Raw genomic sequence first — 18,892 nt, 5'->3', positions numbered from 1 at the left:
AACTTTTAAATGAACGAGGCTCGTTCATTTTTTGTTTTGTTGTTTTTTAAAAACCTGACGTGCGCGGTATAACTTTCTCGAGTGAAAACAGGGGACATACCCCCATACAGTTGCTTCAAGGCTTAATATTTTTATAAGAGTTTAATCACAGGGCTGAGATACTGAAGCTGTTGTGTTTAAGCAAAGGCACTATTGGGTAATCTATATTTGTATTCAACATCATGTCAAACGCAGTAGGGATTTAGAACATAATACTAATCTTTATTTTTCAACATAAAGAGAAACAACACAAGAATATATAATCTCGACATGCGGTCCTTATTTACTGATTAATATTGCTTGTTATTTCTCAAAATATTTTGATTAGCCCTGTGGTCATCACAAACTACCTAAGGAAGACTAAAGAGAATAGGAAGGATTTAAAACTATATCAATTGTTATTCGATGGCTCTTGCTTGCTAGTTGGTTACAGTGAAATTCTCTATCTTTTAATCAAGGAATGATACTTGATGATTATGTTGATTTATTCACAATTTGCGTGCGAGCTTAAACGTAGCCATGACAGGCCTTCAGGCAACGCCATTCAGCAGTCCAATATCACTCCCTCAAAACAACACCATTAGACAGAGATTGGGCGCGAACGAGAAACACCCCGTTGCTCTCTTATTTGACAGACATTTTGAAGATCCCACTTTAGTTCGGAAGCAGATAGGAGTTGAGATGGCAATGAACGCCTAGTTTTTATCGCCATAATCCGATAACTATCTATCAAAGCGATCGAGTTTTATAAACCATACGTCTTAAGTAGTTCTGAGGTTTTCCATGGTCGAAGGCATTCGGCCAATCAGAGCACCCTTCAGAAGTTTTATTCAGAAAGAAATCTTAACATTCTTTCATAATTCACTGAGCGCATTTTTTTTTCTCCGATATATTTTTGGCAACGAAAGAAACAAATGGACAGTTTAATCACTATGGCTTTTCCTCTCATGTCGTTTTCCGTTTCCTTTTTACATATAAAATAAGGAACGCAGACCAGTTTAATTATGTTTCTGATAACTTGCGCGGCCGTTCTTTAGGAAAAAACAGTCGACCCACATCTTCAAGATAGCCAGATGCTCGATTTTATCTCCAGCTTTTCGGACAGTAGCTGTTAAGATCGTATAAATGATATTTTCTCCTCTATTTTGACCCAGGTCCCCGGGGCACCAGACCTTTTCTTCCAATTACCGGTTGCTATTTGACAGAGTTTCGTTACAAAGCTAATGCATTTATTAGTTGGAAGAATGGCTTTCTCCTATACTCGCTTATAATAGGAATGAGAGTCATTTTTGCCTTATTTTTAAGGCTATCGCGTCACAAGTACTTGAGGCAATCATCGACACACAATATAATTTTTAATTATAAATCCCAAAAAACTCGTAAAAACGTTATAGCCTCTTGAATATATTGTACCTTCTTCCCTCTTTCATTTTATTTTAATCTTCGGTAACACGGAGGCGTCGAGTTACAAACGAAAGTGAATTCACACGAGGAAAGAACCCATAACAGGAAAGAAACGGGTCAAGAAATTGAAAACGAAAATTGTTGTTTTGTGCGGTAAGACTCGTGTACCTCTTGGTATATTGGCTCGTCTCTTCCAGTAACGAGTTGTAAGTGACAACTTCTTTTGTGTTTTATATTGTGCTTCCTGCTAGTAAAATTCTAAGAATAAAATGAGCCAATCACAGGCCGAATCTTGGCGCTATCATAGCTGTCATCTGGTAGCTGTCATCTGGTGGTGTATCGAAGCGCTCCCGTGGCTGGGTGACCGCATTGCACCTGAACGCTTCTCTCGACATCACGGGGAACTGAACTTCCTTTCAATCGGAGCCAGTGTGTCTCGAGAGCATTCGTAAATCACACGACAACAATTAATCATCTCTGAGTACTCGTACCTTCCTGTTTGCCACTTGGCGCGATATTCTATATTCGTCTATCAAAGTGGCAGAATCAGGGGAGGCAAATCTAGACCCCCCCCCCCCCTTTTCCACCTTTCGGACGGTAAAATTTCAAGATATGTGTGGTAGCTAAATTTCGTGAATTTAAATCTTCCGCGATATATTCAGCCCTTTTTTACCCTAATTCCTGGACCGCATTTGAAATGCTCGGTTTGGCGAACCTCATCTAGGGCAAGGCACTAAAAAGAAAAAAAAGAAACTAATACCTAGTAGGCAAGCAAAGGGTTATTGTAAACACTAAAACCTTTTATATTAATAGCATCGGCAATAATAACTTTTTTCTCGAACCATGCACTTTTATCAATTTTTTTTTTTTTTTGGGGGGGGGGGAATTAGCCACCCCCCTTCCCCCGTCGAATATGACGCTTAGCAACCCGCTCCTCCTACTTGTGCTTCTTTCTCTAGGACCGACAAAAATAATAAGCGCACAGGGCACGGCAGAATCATCATCATCATCATCATCATCATAACCATCATCATCATCATCACTATCATCATCATCATCATCATCATCATCATCATCACCATCATCATCATCATCATCATCATCACATCATCACATCATCATCATCATCATCATCACCATCATCAGCATCGTGGTTGTCACAAAGCCGTAGCAGGCCACGTACGATTGGGGGGGGGCACCATACAGAAACATTAAGAATTGGGGGGCACAACCACGCCCATACTGGCCATTTTTAAATAATTTTTTAAAACAGAGGAAGGCAGTGTCCCCCCGAGCTACGGCCCTGTATCATTATCATTAATAAAGTAAGTAAAGGAATAGAAATAGCAGTTCAAAAAAGCCAAGCGTACTACGAATCTAAGCAAGAAACTCGCCCTCGTCTTCACTCTACGGGATGTCAGCCTGAGACACCTCGATAAACAACTGCTGCGCGCTCATAACTCCCGCCAACAAACACAGAGCTGTGAACACTAAAACCTTTTGTGTTGCCAGGATTCCGCAATTGTGGCTTTTTTCTCGAACCGAATGCACCTTTTTTTATTGCTTGAGGGGCCTGACCCTTACTCGATATTTTGGGGAGAATCAGCCACCACCCCTCCCCCCCCCCAGTCCCCGTCAAATCACGCCAACTCTGAGCAAAGCGCTGACTAATCAAAGAGCACCAAAAGTGATTCGGTTGCTTTTGAATGACGGAAGCCAAAAGCGGTTTTGCAAAAAAGGAATCAATAAAAATACATGAATACTTGGTAGTCATCACAGCACGAAAAGTCAAATTTACGCGTGCGTAAAGGTCGCGTAAAGGTTGCATATAGACAAAAGTTGCGCATCTTTGCGCAAACGGCGTAAGTATACTGTTTGCGCGACCTTCAAGCGGGACGTAAAGGTTGCGTAAACATAATCTTTACGCAATCTTTGCGCCATGCGTAAAGGTTGTGTAAAGGTAGATTTGGGCGATCTTTACGCGGCATGTAAAGATGCGTAAATACCTGTCAGCCTTTACGCATATTTACGCACATGCGTAAAGGTGCGTTAATATGGATTTTCGTGCCCGCAATTCTCACCTTTCGACAAACCTTTTCGAGAGCTGACACCTTAGCTATTGTTTATTTTGCGTAGGCGCCCCCCCCCCCCCCCCCGTAAAAACGCGTTGTGTGCTCAATAGGTGATATTAGTCCCAAAAAATAAAGTGCCAAATGCGGTCACTTGCATATAAGGAAACTACTATATTCCTTATTTGGAACCACTGCTTGATTTTTGTCATTTTTAAGGTTGCCGAACCGCAGGTGCATTGTGAACTTTATGACTTGTAATCAGAAGAGAAAAACAGTGACTGTGATCATCTTTACTCAATGAAGAAGGTCTCTGAAAAAAAAATGAGATCGGTACCAGACCCCCAAAGCGACAACGTTGTGGGGTGTAAAGCCATCGTTGTTATAAATCTTTTTGGTACTCAACATTATTATCTCCCCCCCCCCCCCCCCCCCTTGGTTTTAAGTGTGGTTTGTTTAATTTCATGGTTGGTTGTGCGTATGAACTGTGCGCATGCGTGAAAAAGGTTTGAATGCCTGGCTACATGATGGGGGAGACCACATTTTTACCTTCGGGAATTGCGGTGTCTTCTGTTACTGTTGTCATTTTTAGCGTCTAATAATATACAAATTTATCGATTCTTATTGGCTGAAAGCAGTTTTCATGTAACAACAGTGCAATTACATTCAAAGTCAAAATCCACGAAAATTTGTATTTTTGCACACGATAGATACTGTATAATGCTCTACACAATTTTCTGACTTTCTTGATTTTGCATGTGTGTTGATAATTAATTATACGGTTTTCTGGCTCAATTTGGGATGTATTTGTACTCAAATTGCACACTTTATCCAAAATTGAACTCCATTTAAACTGTAGTGACTACCTAAACACGGAGTCATATTTTGCGCGTGTGCATAGGGGAAAATTTTCTGGTCACGTGGTGAAAAACCATAATCTTGATTTTAGTACCATTATTACTGTACCGCCATATACAGTGTTGGCCCTTTTTCTGGGGCTCTAGTATCAAAGCCATGGACATGAATACTGAATTAGTACAAACACTGCCTAGAAGATTAGCAGGCCCAACAGACTTTTCTCAAGTCCACCTTTTTGGGCGCGTGATTTAATGGTCAGGGCCCAGGGATAAATGTCCTTTTTATCCAATCAAATGCCAAGATAGCCCAGGAGGCGGCCCCAGAACTTAATGAATGTGTGGGTATCTGAACCACAAATAAGTTCTTCAGCAATACAGGAGAGGAAAACGGAATTTGAGTTGCTAGGGAGATGTAATTAGTTGACAGGATTCTGGACGAAATACTGGATCTTGTTCTACTCTTCAGAAGACCTTTATGCGACCGCATCTTGCGAACCGAAACTTTCATTCAGGAGACGTAAGCTGTGGCTAGCCCTAGGGGGGGGGGGGGGGGGGGTGGGGGACGCAAACGCCTTCCTGTTATCCTTCTATAGTTCAAAACTATGTTGGCAGAGAAAGCAAATCGTGGACCCAACAATAAACGTTTTTCAATACAGCATAATAGGTCTTACTCAGCTGTGAAGTTTATCATTTTTATTTAATTTTTCTAGAGGCAATAGTTATTATTCCCAGACCAAGCTTTACCCATATATATTTTGCAAACAATAACATGCACAATCTACATAATTTTCTGTTGTGCTGAGGAAAATATAATTGCTCTTTGAAAATGGAAGTAAACACGGACATAAAATTGTTTGATCCGGATATGCTTCTACAAATCTGACAAGCTCTTAATATCACCCCATCTATAAAAAAAATCAATAGTGCGATCAAGGAGAATTGATTTGAGTGCCGCGGCGTACCTATCATTTATTCATTGGCACCATATCGATAGTACTTGACAAAGTGATGAGAGACAGGGATATCTTGGTGGCTAGCGGGTTTTTTCGTGGCATACGCTCAATCTAATCGAGTATCTTCCTACGTACCGCAGGTTCCATCCCAGGTCCACTATGATGAAGCACGTTACCGCGGTAACCTACATACGCCCTAATTCCACCATATCAGAGCTCACGGCTCACGTTTTTTGTGCTAATACTACGTTTCACGTCTCTAGTATCACATTTAACGTACCAAGTATCATGTTTCACGTACTCAGTTTTACGTTTCACGTGTCTAGTATCGTGTATTACGTCTATAATATCACGTTTCGCGTCTTTAGTATCACGTTTCACGTCTCTAGTATCACGTTTCACGTCTCTAGTATCACGTTTCACGTCTTTAGTATCACGTTCCGCGTACCAAGTATCACGTTTCACGTTTCTAGTACCACGTTTCACGTATAGTATCAGGCGTCACGTGTCTAGGATGACGCAAGACGTTCCTAGTATCACGTTTAACGTGTCATCACACATAACGTAAAACATCGTCAGAGAAAGCTCGCCGTACGAACTACGTATACGCTAGGGCTTTATTTGTTTTGTCACTCCCGGGCGGCATCAGTGGTCTTTTTGAAGAAGTAGTCGAACTCGTAAGGTTCGTCGTCATATTTTGTCTGCTTGTAGCCGACTGTGATGGAGCTGGTGCCATGCGTGGCTTGCATTTCATAGCGCTGATAGTGCTGGACCTGCAACCGCACATGAAGAAATCAGAAAATCAGATGCTCAATAGAAACTGTCAAGACAAAAACGACGAAGGCAAAAACAGCAAAAGTAGTAACCAACAACAGTGTGCCGATAACAGGGACCTTATGCATCAAGAACAGCGTGCGCGCTTATGAATTGCCCCAAAACGGTGTTGTTTTTACGTTCTACCTCGCGGTCAATCTTGGAAGTCAACCTTCGTTTTGTAATATTTATAAGCGCGCGTCGTTCTTGATGCCGTGGACGTCGTAGTCGCGTAAAGTCCCTAATGTTGACGGGGACAATTTACAATCATTGACATCGCTATACTGCTAAATAGCAGTATGCTTTTTATCACATCTCTACAAGTCGCACACTACGAACCTGAGCCAGAAACTCGCCCTCGTCCTCACTCAACGGGATGTCAGCCTCAGACACCTTGATGAACAACTGCTGCGCGCTCATCACTCCCGCCACGCCCTTCTTCTTGAAGAATTCCACCACGTTCCTGCAGTCTCGGTATAGGAACTCTAAGGCGTGCGGGTGGATGGGCTCAACTGACTGACTGACGTCAATAAACCACACCCTGCCCTCGTGCCATAACATGTTGTACGCGCTGAGGTCTGCGTGCACGAGTCGGGCCTTCTGGTACATGGTGCACATCATCTGAGAGAGAGGTAGTGTAAGCACATTAGTAGGGGTGAGGATACAGTAGATAAATGGAGGCTCTCCAGCTAGCCATTACCCTTTAAGTACATGGTACAGATCATCTGAGAGAGAGGTAGTGTAAGCACATTAGTAGGGGTAGGGATACGGTAGATAAATGAAGACTTTCTTGCAAACCATAACCCTTCAGGTATTATGGTACAAATCATCTGAGAGAGGGTAGTGTAAGCACATTAGTAGGGGTGAGGTTACAGAAGATAAATGGAGACTTTCTTGCAAACCATAACCCTTCAGGTATTATGGTACAAATCATCTGAGAGCGGGTAGTGTAAGCACATTAGTAGGGGCGAAGATACAGCAGATAAATGGAGACTTTCTTGCAAACCCTAACCCTTCAATGCGTAGTCAGAAATGCACATTTCGCGCCATCTTTGTTGTTAATGTAAAGGAGAGTTCTATTTGCCGAGGTTTCCTTTGCATCAGGAGCGCCAGAAAACGTAAAATGGAGGAAAAGTGACATATTCTAGAGCCCAGGCAGCAATTTCGAGGTCATCAGACTGTTCATTTCGAGTAATAGCACGCTGCACCAAGAATTGGTGTTCACGGTACGATTTTGTTGACAATGCCAGATTGGGGAGCCCAGTAGTTCTGACAAAAGTCAAAACTTTAAAAAAATACAATTATCAAAGAAAATTACAAGGGAGGAGATTGGACGAATTCCCATGCCCAAGATCAGCTACTAAAACATGGGTGTTCAGTGCGAATAGAAACATAAAATTAATACAAAACGGAACTCCTGTTCACAAAGCTAAAGTTCCTTATTAAATGTTACCAACAAAACTTGCCAAATTCCATAGAAAGGGATAAATGACAAGCCAATGACCCTAACCATGGACAAATAGAAGGTGTTTAGGATATTTTGGACAAGTCAAGTTACAGTGGTCCATCGCCGACGACGATAAAATAACTAAAGAGGTTCCTCCGTTCTTGGCGAAATGTATCAGTAAATAGGAATGTTTTCGCTTCATCCCAAGCGCATAAAAATTGTAATAAAGAACAAAAGCGGCCACTCTGGCTATTGATTTTTCGTATTTTCATCATATGCAACACTTGTCATGCTGCTGTTTTGTAACATTTGTGCGTGAACTTTTGATCCACCCTGTATAAACTTGCAATCCCGAATAAAACGAGTATAACGTTATTTGTAGCTCGCATTCTGTGTTCAAACGTTGCGAATTACGATACGTTTAATGAAGAGTGCTTCTGTCAACATGGGGTTGTAAAGATGTCAGGTTTGCTGTAGCCTTGCCTACCTGGATGCACTGTTCGTAAGCCAAGTGTAGCTGGGATCCTGTCAACATGGCGTTCTTTAGTTTGGGTGCCGCGTGCTGATCCTTGCCAATAAAAGACATGACCAGTATGTGCTTTTTGAGGAGCAACACGCGAGGGCAGCTCAAGCCTACCTTCTGCATCCTAAGGGAATACAGAGCACTGTACAATAAGGGAATACAAAGCACTGTACAATAAGGGAATACAGAACACTGTACAATAAGGGAATACAAAGCACTGTACAATAAGGGAATACAGAGCACTGTACAATAAGGGAATACAAAGCACTGTACAATAAGGGAATACAGAGCACTGTACAATAAGGGAATACAGAGCACTGTACAATAAGGGAATACAGAGAACTGTACAATAAGGGAATACAGAGAACTGTACAATAAGGGAATACAGAGCACTGTACAATAAGGGAATACAGAGAACTGTACAATAAGGGAATACAAAGCACTGTACAATAAGGGAATACAGAACACTGTACAATAAGGGAATACAGAGCACTGTACAATAAGGGAATACAGAGAACTGTACAATAAGGGAATACAAAGCACTGTACAATAAGGGAATACAGAGCACTGTACAATAAGGGAATACAGAGAACTGTACAATAAGGGAATACAGAATACTGTACAATAAGGGAATACAGAGAACTGTACAATAAGGGAATACAAAGCACTGTACAATAAGGGAATACAGAGAACTGTACAATAAGGGAATACAAAGCACTGTACAATAAGGGAATACAGAGCACTGTACAATAAGGGAATACATAGCACTGTACAATAAGGGAATACATAGCACTGTACAATAAGGGAATACAAAGCACTGTACAATAAGGGAATACAGAGCACTGTACAATAAGGGAATACAGAACACTGTACAATAAGGGAATACAAAGCACTGTACAATAAGGGAATACAGAGAACTGTACAATAAGGGAATACATAGCACTGTGCAATAAGGGAATACAGAACACTGTACAATAAGGGAATACAGAGAACTGTACAATAAGGGAATACAGAATACTGTACAATAAGGGAATACAGAGAACTGTACAATAAGGGAATACAGAGCACTGTACAATAAGGGAATACATAGCACTGTACAATAAGGGAATACAGAGAACTGTACAATAAGGGAATACAGAACACTGTACAATAAGGGAATACAGAACACTGTACAATAAGGGAATACAAAGCACTGTACAATAAGGGAATACAGAGCACTGTACAATAAGGGAATACAGAGCACTGTACAATAAGGGAATACAAAGCACTGTACAATAAGGGAATACATAGCACTGTACAATAAGGGAATACAGAGAACTGTACAATAAGGGAATACAGAACACTGTACAATAAGGGAATACAGAACACTGTACAATAAGGGAATACAGAGCACTGTACAATAAGGGAATACAGAGAACTGTACAATAAGGGAATACAGAGCACTGTACAATAAGGGAATACAAAGCACTGTACAATAAGGGAATAAAGAAAACTGTACAATATCGTGGGAAAGGGGTGGGAGACATTGTGGGTACCCCCCATGCAAACAGCACCAGAATTGCTGGCATTAAGGGAGTGTTCATTAAATACACCGAGGCCCAGTAATGTGGACACACGATATTGGGAAGTGTTGTGAAGGAGTTTGCCAGTATTTTCTGTGTTTTGTGGTCACTTAAGCATAATATGCTGACTGATGCTGTTGATGTGTGGATGGGGCTTTCATGGGAGGTTTCACTGTATACAGAAGCAAGTTTGCTTCATAGGATTTTTTATATTGAGCAAGTGGCTACACGTAGGTTAATAGGCAAGCTTCACAATGTGCTGATTATTGATCACTGGTGTGCTTACCTACACAGGTTACACATCTCTTTCTCAGCCCAGAGGCGGACCACCTTACGGGGGTTCTGTTTGCTGAATCGGTCTCTGAAGCGATGGTCCTCCCGGATGTACCTCTCGCGGGTGCGGAACTCATTCAGGGTGGTCTTGAATACCTTAACAGCGCACTCTTCTGGAAGCTCTTCACCATCTTCCCTCCTGAAAGGCAACATGACTATCATATACCAAGTTGAGGGATGAGGGTAATGACTATCATATACCAAGTTGAGGGATAAGTGTAATGACTATCATATACCAAGTTGAGGGATGAGTGTAATGACTATCATATACCAAGTTGAGGGCTGAGTGTAATGACTATCATATACCAAATTGAGGCGGGAGTGTTATGACTATCATATACCAAGTTGAGGGAAGTGACATGACTATCATATACCAAGTTGAGAGATGAGTGTAATGACTATCATATATCAAGTTGAGGGTTGAGTGACATGACTATCATATACCAAGTTGAGGGTTGAGTGACATGACTATCATATACCAAGTTGAGGGTTGAGTGACATGACTATCATATACCAAGTTGAGGGTTGAGTGACATGACTATCATATACCAAGTTGAGGGTTGAGTTACATGACTATCATATACAATGAGTGTAATGACTATCATATACCAAGTTGAGGGATGAGTGTTATGACTATCATATACCAAGTTGAGGGATGAGTGTAATGACTATCATATACCGAGTTGAGAGATGAGTGTAATGACTATCATATACCAAGTTGAGGGGGCATGGGGGACATGTCTTTCATATACCAAGTTGAGGGGGCATGGGTGACATGTCTATCATATACCAAGTTGAGGGGGCATGGGTGACATGTCTTTCATATACCAAGTTGAGGGGGCGGGCATGGGGGACATGTCTTTCATATACCAAGTTGAGGGGGCATGGGGGACATGTCTTTCATATACCAAGTTGAGGGGGCATGGGGGACATGTCTATCATATACCAAGTTGAGGGGGCATGGGGGACATGTCTTTCATGTACCAAGTTGAGGGGGCATGGGTGACATGTCTTTCATGTACCAAGTTGAGGGGGCACGGGGGACATGTCTTTCATGTACCAAGTTGAGGGGGCATGGGGGACATGTCTATCATATACCAAGTTGAGGGGGCATAGGTGACATGTCTATCATGTACCAAGTTGAGGGGGCATGGGGGACATGTCTTTCATATACCAAGTTGAGGGGGCACGGGGGACATGTCTTTCATGTACCAAGTTGAGGGGGCATGGGGGACATGTCTATCATATACCAAGTTGAGGGGGCATGGGGGACATGTCTTTCATGTACCAAGTTGAGGGGGCATGGGGGACATGTCTTTCATGTACCAAGTTGAGGGGGCATGGGGGACATGTCTATCATGTACCAAGTTGAGGGGGCATGGGGGACATGTCTAACATATACCAAGTTGAGGGGGCACGGGGGACATGTCTTTCATATACCAAGTTGAGGGGGCATGGGGGACATGTCTTTCATATACCAAGTTGAGGGGGCATGGGGGACATGTCTTTCATATACCAAGTTGAGGGGGCATGGGGGACATGTCTATCATGTACCAAGTTGAGGGGGCACGGCAGACATGTCTTTCATGTACCAAGTTGAGGGGGCATGGGGGACATGTCTTTCATGTACCAAGTTGAGGGGGCATGGGGGACATGTCTATCATATACCAAGTTGAGGGGGCATGGGTGACATGTCTTTCATATACCAAGTTGAGGGGGCATGGGGGACATGTCTTTCATGTACCAAGTTGAGGGGGCATGGGGGACATGTCTATCATATACCAAGTTGAGGGGGCATGGGTGACATGTCTTTCATGTACCAAGTTGAGGGGGCATGGGGGACATGTCTTTCATATACCAAGTTGAGGGGGAGTGACTTATCTATCATAAACAAAATTGCTGGGGGACAGCTTATAATAGTGAAGTAAACAGTTACCAATTCTGAGCTAATGTGGGCTAGCTATTAATCCTGAGCTAAGGGAGGACAGGTTTCAATGCTAAGCCAATGGGGAATAGTTACTGCAGCAATGCTGAGCCAAAGGGGGATAGTTACTGCAGCAATGCTGAGCCAATGGGTGATAGTTACTGCAGCAATGCTGAGCCAATGGGGGATAGTTACTGCAGCAATGCTGAGCCAAAGGGGGATAGTTACTGCAGCAATGCTGAGCCAATGGGGGACAGTTACTGCAGCAATGCAGAGCCAATGGAGGATAGTTACTGCAGCAATGCTGAGTCAATGGAGGAAAGCTACTGCAGCAATGCTGAGCCAATGGGGGATAGTTACTGCGGCAATGCAGAGCCAATGGAGGATAGTTACTGCAGCAATGCTGAGTCAATGGAGGAAAGCTACTGCAGCAATGCTGAGCCAATGGGGGATAGTTACTGCGGCAATGCTGAGTCAATGGGGGATAGTTACTGCAGCAATGCTGATCCAATCGGGGACAGTTACTGCAGCAATGCTGATCCAATTGGGGACAGCTACTGCAGCAATGCTGATCCAATGGGTGACAGAAATTTGGATATAAATGTTAGGTCCTGGGGCGTGAGAATGTATTACTAATTGGAACCCCCCCCTCTTGCATTATTAACTCTACAGTTTGATAACCAATGGAAGAATGAGTTTGCTTACTTTCCACCATTTGCATGGAAGACACAGGCCTCTTTGCCAGTGCTGATACACCCATTGACCGCCTCCAGGGTCTGGTTATTCACAAGCTTGTACAGCATCAAACGAGTCTTGGGGTCCAAAGCTTGTTCCTACAATCAGCGAGAATCTTAAGTTACCAAACACTAAACATTTGTTTTACTTTCCCCACACACCCAACTCGAAGGAGCTGCAATAGTTAGATGGTCTAAATTCTCAATTCCAAGGGGCTAGATTTTAATCAAGATCATACTGTACACTTGAGATGTACAAATCCCTAGTTTCATGGCAATGAAAGAGGGAGAGCTTATATAAACTCTGTTAACCAGACTATATTATTCTAACATTTGTTATTGTCAAGCCAGTAGATTTTGAAATCAGGACCCTTTTATACCCTGCCCCCCCCCCCTCCTCCCAACAAAAAAGGAGCAAAATCTTTAGTGCAAAGTCACTGGACAAGAAGTCTATCCTGAATAAAGAGTTTGTGAGGCAATGTTATTTGAGTGCTGCTTCAAGGCTTTTTGCTGCTCAGTATCTGCTCATCTGAAAGTTCTTGAAAGAGGTTTTTATCATAAGAAAGGAGCATCTTATTAACCAATGCTTTATCACATTTCATTTTTAATCAATTTGTATTTCTTTGAACAATACCATTAGTAATATTTCACAATATTAAATCTTGATTTTTCTTATCCTGTTTATTCAAAGAGCAGGAATATGAATTCTTGTGCCGAGCTGGATGATCCTGACAGGATAATGTACTTACATGAGTGGAGTGTTCCCTCTTGTCATGCACACGGTGGCTCCGCCTTTCCTCTTGGTAGGAATGCTGTTTAAGGGTATTGTACACTGAGTTGGACAGCTTCAAGTCTAGTGATTTACTGCCCACATCACCTGCGGCGAAACCTGGGGGAAACTGAAAAACACATCAAAGTAATTATCAATAAATATACTGTACAGGGCTTTTGGAATTAGGGGAAAAACTCAAAATTATGCGGATTGATTGATTCTTTGCTAAATTACGAGCTAAATTACAATCAAAATTTTGCAGGATTCTTTACTGAATGACGCGCTAAATTACACAGAATATCAACTGTTACACCCAAACTACATTTTGTACCTAAGGAAAGCACGAAATAACTTGAAAAAGGTTTATTTTTTGCACGAAAATATCTCAGGCAAGTTTTCATTGGCTCCTGACCACCAGCCCATTAAAAAAGGCATTTTATTATTAGTCCTAGGCCTTTGCAGTTTTGCAAAGAACGCCTAGTCATTTTATTTGTTTTCGAAATTCAGTTCAAAATATTGCACTCTTACAAAGAAAATCTGTCTCTTTTTACGAGAAATAGAGGTAAGAACCCTAAAGAACACATCCGCTGTGCACTTAAATGTTTTGTCTTTCAATATTATGCGGGATTACGTGGAAGTTTGTGGATTACGCGGATTACGCGGAGAAAGCCAAATTACGCGCTTCCAAACAAGCGCGTAATTCCAGAAGCCCTGACTGTATGCATACTAGGGTTAATTGCTAAAGCTTTAAACTAAACTCATGATGGAATTAGTTATCCCAGGTTTCTATGTCATATTACAGTACTTTTAATTTTTCTCTGAAACACATGACCTAACCTTTAACACAAATATATTTGTATATATTAAGTGATGAATATAAAGTGATGAATTTGATAATAATTCAACCTCATAGGCCAAAACTCCACATCCCACATAAGCAGACACCCAATTTTCACTTGTTTGAAGCCGAAGCCGAAGCCGAAGATGAAGAAAAAAGTCATGATGAAGGATGCTCACTTTGCAAAGTGAAAATCTGTGTGAAGGAGACTCAAGCAGAGAAGGAAGAAATACAAGTTCTGTTTTGTCCTTCTCTGTGTCTCCTTTGCTCTATTTCCTGCAAGCCTGGAAGCTCTACTGTTTCCATTTTCTACTCTGTCTCTACTCCTATCACTAGTGGAAAGCTGGCTAAGGGAATTAGGCTAAGTGGTACAGTACCTTTTCAAGGTTTTGGGCATTCCTGCGACCACACACGACAGCATCATGTTTAGTAGTTATGTTTTTGCCTGACCCTCCAGGTTTGGGTGAAGGCTCTGTAATTGGAGGTGGGGGGAGTTCTAGAGGGAGCGAATGGATTTCTGAGCATAATACACATTCTTGTTTTTTAGAGCAAAACAAATACAGAGTGGAAACCTTTTTTATTATTTTATCAGTAATCAGTAAGCGCAGATTACTTTCTATAACATTGCTTTGATATGACATGGTGATCTATCTATTAGGGAGATCTCTGAGAATCCAGCTCTTGTGATTTTTAGGTTCATTTATGACATTTTGCTGGGGGCTTATTGAAGCAAAAGGGTTTAAATTACATATTTTTTTTCCCATTGTTTTTGTAGGTACCCTAGAGAGTATAGAACTTTGTAATCTTTGTTTATGGAGGGTAGCATATTGAACCGAATATACAGTTTTCTAACATATGGCCCTCGGTTAGTAAGCACTGTCACTGGGGGTGGTCACTGCCATAGGGTTTATTGCGTCCCCAGTGTTTTTTTTTTTTTTTACATCCATTCGGTTCAGGTTAATGTAGTGCAGCTTGAAGAGACGGGACCTCCAGTTGAGTGTCCTTATCCGAGAAGACTGGAAACACGGAAGAATGACAGTAAGGATGTTTTGCTTCTCTATCTCCAAAAAGGTGATACAACCTACCCTTAAAATAGCTAAATTTAGCCTTCCATCTTATCTGTGAGTATGCATTAAAACATACCCAAGTCGTCTTCCACCCAGTCATCCTGGTCATCAGAAGAGCTGGAATCGTCCTTCAGAATTGAGTGGACGCTGCGGTAGTTGTCAAATGACAGAGATACTGAAAATAAAAACCACATCAAAAAAGCTACATAAACACTGTTTGATTTCAGCAGTTGGGCAAGTAAGGTAAAGTATAAAAAAACCAAGCCATGAGATACAACAATCAAAGCAAGACAATTTGATATAATTATGATAGTAATGATGATGTTGTATAATGGTGAATATTAAGAAACTGGTGTATAATGATAGTGGTGATAGAATAAAATGATATGGCTATATAATGACCTATGGTAATGATGACAATATCATGAAGGGACCATGATTATACCTTTGCATCATTGATGATGATGATGATGATAATAGCAATAAACAGTTATAAGGTGTCGATAATAAATAAGATGATTGTTCTGATGGAGACAATTTTGATGATGATAGTCCTGATAATGATGAGATCGGTTAGCGAAATGATGATCCAACACATTTAACTACAATAGTACTATTTCATACAAATAATTAGACTAAAGCTGTCCATTAAAATACCTTTACTGTTGCCGTTGTACTTGTGTTCTTTGATGTTGAGTAAACGGTCATTCTCCTTATCAAACTCCGCTTGCAGCATTTGCGCCAGTGCTAAGTCATTATCTGTATTTGGATCAGATGACGGCACTACGGGAATAAAAAATATTATCTGTATCAGGGTTTCCATGAAATTTCCATGAAAAGTGTCTGGAGGAGTCGGCATTAAAGGGCATCAAAACTTCAGGTGTTTGGTCAACCAAGAGTGTTCATCTAGCAAAACGAAAAAGTCGCACTTTACATTTTTGGCATTTTCTCGCTCATTACTTATAGTGAAATTATTTGGAACAATTCTCCAATATGTGGTGTCTGTAACAAAAAGACATTGAATGGTAATTTACCCCTTACCTCAAGGTGAATGTGATTCAAGGCCCCTGAATGCCACACCCAATACCCTAAGGAACCTTACCCCTCTCTAAAGGTTCTAATTGTACTTTTACAGCCAGACCAGTAAAACCAGAAACAGTAGAAATGCAAGATTTTCAAATGATCGACTAGGAACGTCGCAACAAGTTTTAAAGTCTGAAATCTTATTTCTGATTCATCAAATGACAAGAACATTCCACACATTTTTGGGTACTCACAGTTTTAAGAGTTGTGCTTAATAACTATGCAGTAAGTTTAAGATATACATTTGCTGAAGAAAAAGATGTAGAATTTTTAATCCCCTTAAAATGATTTTAATAAAACAAAATGTTAGCTATATTACAAACAATCCCCAATGCAAAGAATCAAGATATGTAGTGTGTTGCATAAAAATCTGCTCTATGCTTTACTAAATGTTGGACTGTTTGATAAGCTTGCTCACAATCAACAAGACAGAAGCAAGTCAGAATTAGATACTAGACAGACACAAGGTACATTTAAGGGTGAAATTCCATTTCGGTTATCAAAAGTTAAAGCACTTGAAAAAGAATTTGCAGACAAAATTATCTTTGAAATCATGAATATCTAAATTTTTTACCCTAATAGAAAATCAATGTGCCAATCATATTGCTGTTAACATGTCAGTGAGTCTAAAACAAGAGAAAAATACTAATTTTGCTTACATTTTGCGTCTGTTTTTACTTTGATATATAGGGCAAGAAAATACATCAACGCGAGTGGGACAACATTTTGCTCCATATCAGAAATTTCAATTTGTCATTTTACTATGATAGAAAAAACACATAATCTTTTTTTTTTAATCGATGAAGTTTCAAATACTTACTTTCGAGTGGAAGATCGACTGTTTGGGGTTCTGAGAAAAGGCTTCTTTCTTCTTCTTCGTGTTGAAGTTTTTTCGCCAATTCTTCGTCAATTACAGAAGAAAGGGAACACGGAGCTACGGTAGGCATCTTTCCCCAAGCACTTGCTGGCTTCACTGGGTGACAACTTACGACAACTGTCTGTCCTTTATCCATGGTATGGTTTTGAGAGATGAAATTAGATAACTTATTTAAATGTGACGCGAAGAAAAAGCTGTTTGCTAAAACCACCAAAATCAAGGTAATTTGGAAACTTTGAGAGTTCTGAGTGCTGTAGTCTTGCAGAGAAATGATTGTAGATATGTTTGTCAGATTACTGGAGGAAAGCTTTGTGGTTAAAGAATGAAAAAGATAGATTATATGGAGAAGATAAAAAGCTGATTTCAGCTAAAAGAGATGTTGTTGTGTTGGTGCAATATGGCGGCCCAGTTAGAATGACGTCATGCTGAAGATAGATACCGCTGGTCATCACTGGAGACCTAGTCCGACCTGCCTGGGACTCTCTTTGCGCTAGACATTCTGGCATTCATGCGAGACAGAATGTGGAGCGCAAAGAGAGTCCCAGGTCTGGACTATGCGAGACCGAAACAAATAAATATACAAGGGAACCTGTTTCAGTCCAGACAGGCCGTCAATAAAAACATTTACATTTTTATTTTTATACCTCAGTTTTCATTGTAAATGTAAGCTTATACGTGCTAAGAACGGTCCATACCTGAGCTGCTAAAGATAATGAAAGGACTTTAAAAGCACACTAGCATACACACATTGGCACCAGTCGGACCAAGACGGGACGCTAGCACAGCGGATCTAGGGGGAGCGTCTCGAGTGGGTTTAGCCCCCCCCCCCCCCCCCCCCTCCACTTTGGGCTGCCAGAAAGCCATATGTAACAACAAGAATCCCCCCCCCCCCCCCTTAGCGAAAAGCTCATATCAATATTTGGGTGACCTTCAAACCCGCTCGGTCAATCTCTTGGAGGCCTGGGTCTAAGGGCTTTTCAAAATTAGCGAGATAAAGATTTGACCAAGCGATCAAGTTTTTCTTGACAAATTTTTGCCGCGAGTTTCGAATTGACAGGAATCAGCATTTTTCACCATGTTTTCAGGAGATCAGGGAATGGGAAAATTTTAGCTCTTCTAAATATGGGCATCCATGCAAACGAAGGACACTATCCATGGGGAATTTTATATGACATTCGCCTCTGAGCTCGGCTAAAGATAAGACGTTCTTAGGAAAGAGAAAGTATCTCAGAGTCGTCTAGTGAACTTGTGTCTGCCCATCTTCTGCTGCTACCAAATTCTTAGGTTAACAAACCGTGAAATTTCATTTCTGCAAATGTATTGTATGATGGATCTATTTCAAAATGTGTATTTCCTTTAATAGTAAGCATCTGTTGGAATCTAAGAGATAACAACGTTCCGTTTCATATCGCGCATATTTAACAAAAAGACCTCATTTTGGGGTCTTCTGTCCACAGTTAACTGATAAAGTATACAGTGTGTCATATGGGCAACAGTACATAGACGTATTTTTTGTACGAAACAGTTCTTAAATGGGAAAAGCTTTTTACTGCAGAACAATGGGACCTTGTCTTCTTTTTGCATGAATGATTACTTG

At 41.0% G+C, this 18,892-nt stretch overlaps 1 protein-coding gene across 1 annotated transcript; it reads right to left on the bottom strand.

Moving 5' to 3' along the window:
- Window positions 1-5,047: 5,047 nt before the first annotated feature.
- Window positions 5,048-17,713, bottom strand: LOC5509990 (serine/threonine-protein kinase RIO3). The gene is made up of 10 exons (XM_032379058.2): window positions 17,239-17,713; window positions 15,993-16,118; window positions 15,412-15,510; window positions 14,646-14,764; window positions 13,408-13,557; window positions 12,630-12,757; window positions 9,954-10,139; window positions 8,070-8,229; window positions 6,475-6,756; window positions 5,048-6,095 (listed from the first exon to the last, which is right to left on the bottom strand). The coding sequence occupies exons 1-10, from the start codon at window positions 17,429-17,431 to the stop codon at window positions 5,952-5,954; spliced, it is 1,587 nt and encodes a 528-aa protein (XP_032234949.1). The 5' UTR covers window positions 17,432-17,713; the 3' UTR covers window positions 5,048-5,951.
- Between the last annotated feature and the right edge of the window lie 1,179 nt (window positions 17,714-18,892).

The sequence above is a fragment of the Nematostella vectensis genome, chromosome 11 (assembly GCF_932526225.1).
Source record: "Nematostella vectensis chromosome 11, jaNemVect1.1, whole genome shotgun sequence".
In the NCBI taxonomy this organism is placed as follows: domain Eukaryota; kingdom Metazoa; phylum Cnidaria; class Anthozoa; order Actiniaria; family Edwardsiidae; genus Nematostella; species Nematostella vectensis.
Note: the sequence above shows the minus strand (reverse complement) of the source record. Positions and strands in the feature narration are given on the sequence as shown.

Coding starts and splice junctions, on each gene's coding strand:
- LOC5509990 (XM_032379058.2), bottom strand. CDS start 17,431: ATGGATAAAGGACAGACAGTTGTCGTAAGTTGTCACCCAGTGAAGCCA. Junction 15,511..15,992: donor GTACAACGGCAACAGTAAAG/GTATTTTAATGG, acceptor TTTTATTTTCAG/TATCTCTGTCATTTGACAAC. Junction 6,096..6,474: donor AGGGCGAGTTTCTGGCTCAG/GTTCGTAGTGTG, acceptor GTGCGGTTGCAG/GTCCAGCACTATCAGCGCTA.